Source organism: Arachis ipaensis, chromosome B02 (genome assembly GCF_000816755.2).
Source record: "Arachis ipaensis cultivar K30076 chromosome B02, Araip1.1, whole genome shotgun sequence".
NCBI classification, from domain to species: domain Eukaryota; kingdom Viridiplantae; phylum Streptophyta; class Magnoliopsida; order Fabales; family Fabaceae; genus Arachis; species Arachis ipaensis.
The window spans coordinates 106,907,774-106,912,548 of NC_029786.2; the positions used below are offsets into that span (position 1 = coordinate 106,907,774).

Consider the following 4,775-nt stretch of genomic DNA (forward strand, 5'->3'; position numbering starts at 1 on the left):
CTAACAACACCAACTGCCACATTTCCATTTCCAATTTTTGGATCAAACGCATTCTATCTCGCGTTCTTCATTTTTTCTCTTTCTTTCTTTATTTGTTTCACTCTCTGTACGTAACAAAATTTTCTTTGATGCATTCTCTCTGCTGCGTCGTGTGTCAAATAAAATTGCTACGTAACAATGACGACGATACCTCAAACAATGGAGGCTCTACGGCAGAGAGCCACGCTCGTCAAGGAATCGCTCCACAAGAGCCAGATCATCACCGACAACATGGTCTCCATCCTCGGCTCCTTCGACCACCGCCTCTCCGCCCTCGAAACCGCCATGCGTCCCACTCAGGTAACCGCTTTCTTATTTTCATCTGCAATCGCTGAATTCAAATTGCAATGCAGCTGAAATCTCAATTTACAAGTTCACGGAAACAATGCGTTATTGGATTATTAGCTTCAATTTTTCGTGATTTTTATTCAGCTTCAGTGTTTTTTCTTTTCTTTTCTTTTCTTTTTTTTGTGTGTGTTGGTGCAAACGTGATTATTCAGCTGGAGATTTTTTTCTTAGCTTGATGAAGTGATGCTTAGGTTTTTTTTTTTCCTTTTTTTTTAATTTTTGCTTAGGTTTATTGCTAACTTTTTTTTGACATTTGTTGAGAAGTTAATGTGATTATTTTCTTTTTCCTTTTTTATAGCTTGATAAAGTATTGTTCAGGATTTTTTAATCTTATGTTTTTTTTTTCCTTGTTTGATTATTTGTTGGTTAGATTAAAACACATTCAATTCGAAGCGCACATGATAACATTGACAAGACTCTGAAGGCAGCAGAGGTGTTTTTGGTGCAATTCGAGCAAACTCGCAAGGTAGGTCTCACTATTTTGCCTTTGTTTTCAGTTCATTCAGGCATGACCATGTAGCAGGTAGATGTTAACCCCAAAAGACTAAGTTGTAATTTGATTGTGTTCAGTGATTAAAATTGATACGCATTGATTTACAACTAATGTTTCTACTTTCTATCATGTTGGTCTTCTTTAAATTATGTCTATAACTGAAATCCCAAGGCACTTTTAATGTTCAAAGTTAATTATTATTAGGCGGAGGCTAAAATACTCAGAGGGCCTCAAGAGGATCTAGAAAGCTATTTAGAAGCAGTTGATCAATTGAGAAACAATTTGAAATTCTTCAACAGCAAAAAGAGTTTCAAAGGCAGTGATGGTATCATCAACCATACCAACGGCTTGCTTGCCAAAGCTATCGCAAAGCTGGAAGAGGAGTTCAGACTTCTCTTAACAAATTACAGGTTGGTCTTCTCATAATCTGAATTTTTGTAACCATATTTGCTAGCTTGATTGTTGTTATTCTCTCTGTCCATGTTCTTAAAGGAGGAGCATATCATAGATTAGCTACTTAGTTTTTGTTTCTTGTTGATTTAGTTTGTTCAGTAAGCATTGAAGGTGAATTCTATGATTTCGTGATGGGAAAAGATCATTTTTCCACATGCAACTTAGTAAAAGCTAAACCTGATGCCACACATTTATATCATTCTTGATGATCTAAATTTTACCAAACTGATTTCAATTTCAGCAAACCGGTGGAACCTGACCGCCTATTTGACTGCATACCACACCGTCGGCGATCGTCAACTTCTGGAAGGCAAAGTGATGCAAGCAAACTCGATCTTGATAAGCAAAGCGAGTCTGAGAAGCAAACAGAACCGGCTGTTTACACACTTCCCACCCTGATTCCACCCAGAGTTATTCCTTTGCTACATGACTTAGCACAACAAATGGTCGAAGCTGGCCATCAACAACAGCTCTTTCGACTCTACAGGTAGCTGTGTTTCTTTCTGTTTAAGGAACATGTCTGCACAAAAAACTTCTTTCAACTTCTGATCGAATTTAACTGTATGTTGCAAATTTGTAGAGACACTCGTGCCCCTGTCTTGGAACAGAGTCTTAGGAAGTTAGGTGTAGAGAGGCTGAGTAAAGATGATGTTCAAAAAATGCAGTGGGAGGTTTTGGAGTCTAAGATTGGGAACTGGACTCATTTCATGAGGATTGCTGTAAGATATGAATATCAAATCTCTTTCTGATCTGTACTATTTATGTCCCTTGCATGCATCTTTCTAAATTTTCTTTGACAGGTTAAATTGTTGCTGACTGTGGAAAAGCAAATATGTGATCAAATATTTGAAGGTTTTGAAAATATGAGAACTCAATGCTTTGCTGAAGTCACTGCTAGCAGTTTTGTTATGCTTCTTAGTTTCGGAGAGGCTGTTGCCAAAAGCAAGAGGTCATCTGAAAAACTATTTGTTACTCTAGACATGTATGAGACAATGAGAGAACTTCAACCTGAGGTATTGTTCAAGTTTATATTTCAGACAGCACTTTTCTCTCCTTTCTATGTTCTTTATGTATTGTTTTCTTCTTATCACCTTGGGGGTGTATATGATGCAGCTTGAGACAATTTTTGAAGGTAAAGCCTGCACGGAATTGCGCGAAGCTTCTCTGTCCTTGACCAAGAGACTAGGTCAGACAGCCATGGAAACCTTCTGTGACTTTGAGGAACTTATTGAAAATGATGCTACTAAAACTGCTGTGCTTGATGGAACTGTCCATCCACTAACTAGCTATGTGATCAATTATGTTAAGTTTCTCTTTGAGTAAGTGTTCTTCTACCTTCGTGTATCCCTTTTCACAAAATATAAATAAAACTACATGAATAAGTATTCATCACTTATATACCATTCACATTCTATGCTACTACTCCCAATTCAGTTAATCTCTGTTCATTGTTGGTGCTGAATGTGGACAGTTATCAATCAACATTGAAACAAATTTTTCGCGAGTTTGATCCCAATGACCCAGAAGGTCAGTTAGCAAACCTGACAACAAGGATTATGCAGGCTCTCCAGAATAACCTGGATGGAAAATCAAAACAATATAAAGATCCAGCTTTAACCCAATTGTTCCTTATGAATAATATCCATTACATAGTGAGATCAGTGAGAAGGTTGGTTATCGTGAACTTACCATTTTATATGGATTCATTGATGGAAGATTTACGCATTGCTTATCTCTCACAGGTCAGATGCAAAGGATATGTTGGGAGAGGACTGGGTGCAAATACATAGAAGAGTTGTGCAACAGCATGCAAATCAGTATAAAAGGATCTCATGGGCAAAGGTTAGTTTTTGAATTCAAATAAGAACACAAATTAAAGGTATCTACCTTAAGTTGTGTTCATATAAAGTTGATAGTTAAAAACAGGTAGACGACAATTTAGTCAAATATGCTGTATGAGTCTCCGTCTGTTCTTGTTTGTATTAACTAATGGTGTGATATATGATGGTGCAGATTGCTCAGTGCCTCACTGTGCAATCATCAGGCGGGGCTGACAGCACCGCTGGAGTTTCAAGAAATATGATTAAAGATAGGTTCAAGAGTTTCAACTCTCAAATTGAGGAGCTTTATTGGAGGCAATCTCAATGGACTGTTCCTGACAGTGAGTTGCGTGAATCTCTCAAACTGGCTATAATCGAAGTACTTTTACCTGCTTATAGATCTTTCCTCAAACGTTTTGGGTAAGCAAATTTCAACCCTTTTTTTCTTTTCTCTCTAATTATCTAACTCTATATATGTATATACATCCTTCTCATGTATTTATAAAAAATTTGAATCTCTTAGGCCCATGCTTGAGAATGGGAAAAATCCTCAGAAGTACATAAGATACACACCCGAACAAATTGAAGAAATGTTGAATGGCTTTTTCGAGAGCAAGTCGTGGAATGATCAGAAGCGGTGATTAGAAAAATAGTTATAGAAACTTATTAGTCACTCCACTAACATGAATACAATATAATTCCATTGAAGAGTTAATACATGCTCCATGCATGTTTTTTTGGATTTCATTAATGATAAAAGTTAACGTGTAATATATATTTGTTCATCTGTTCTGATTGATAATGTTGAAGATGAAAGTTTTGGCACTAGAGTATTGAACAAGTACAGCATAGAGAAGAACATATATAAGAATGCAAACATTATCAGAATATAGCATCACAAGTTATCTTCTCAAATCTCAATTCCCCAATTTTTGACAAGCACGTAAACTTCAGCGCGTTACATTGCAAACTAATTCATATGGTACTTCAAAATCGTGCAATTTTTCAGCCACTTGGAAGTTGGAATGCGCAATTGACCATCCCCAATGGCATAAACTCAATCTCCATTATTATCTTCAATTTTATTAAATACTATATTTGGTTCATTATTATTTTTATTAGAGAAAGTCTAGGAGCCAACAACTTTTATATTTTGTGGCCAACACTTAATCATCAAAAGAAAATGAGTGATTTCTTATCATTGGATGTAATCTCACACTATTAAAAATACTATTAATAGTTAATTGATCGCTACAAAACACAAAAATTGCTGACCTCTATCACTTTTCTTTTTATTATTGAAAGAGTGGTTAGTTTGCTCACTTGAATACAATTTGACTAAATTTGCTATATTTTAGAATGAAAGGAGTATATTAAATAAGAGAATTGAATTGTATCATTAAATACAAAGGTTGAATCACTACGTAAGATTTACGAGAAAGTCAAATAATAATAAAAGTTACGAAAGATTCATTGTCACATTCTATTCAATAACGTTATTTCTCTAGGATTTAATTATTTCCTTCCTTAAAAACGCGTGTTAAAATTACAAATTAAAATTTTTTTATTAAAAATTTAAAAAATTTTAATTTTTAGTATATTTATTAAATAAAAATATTTAA

General features: G+C 35.1%; 1 protein-coding gene across 1 annotated transcript; it reads left to right on the top strand.

Moving 5' to 3' along the window:
* LOC107628040 (exocyst complex component EXO70A1-like) lies at positions 1-4,233 on the top strand. The gene is made up of 11 exons (XM_016330844.2): positions 1-339; positions 758-853; positions 1,085-1,290; positions 1,575-1,820; positions 1,914-2,052; positions 2,134-2,346; positions 2,447-2,652; positions 2,805-3,002; positions 3,076-3,175; positions 3,347-3,573; positions 3,677-4,233. Exons 1-11 carry the CDS (start codon positions 178-180, stop codon positions 3,792-3,794), a joined length of 1,911 nt encoding a protein of 636 aa, XP_016186330.1. The 5' UTR covers positions 1-177; the 3' UTR covers positions 3,795-4,233.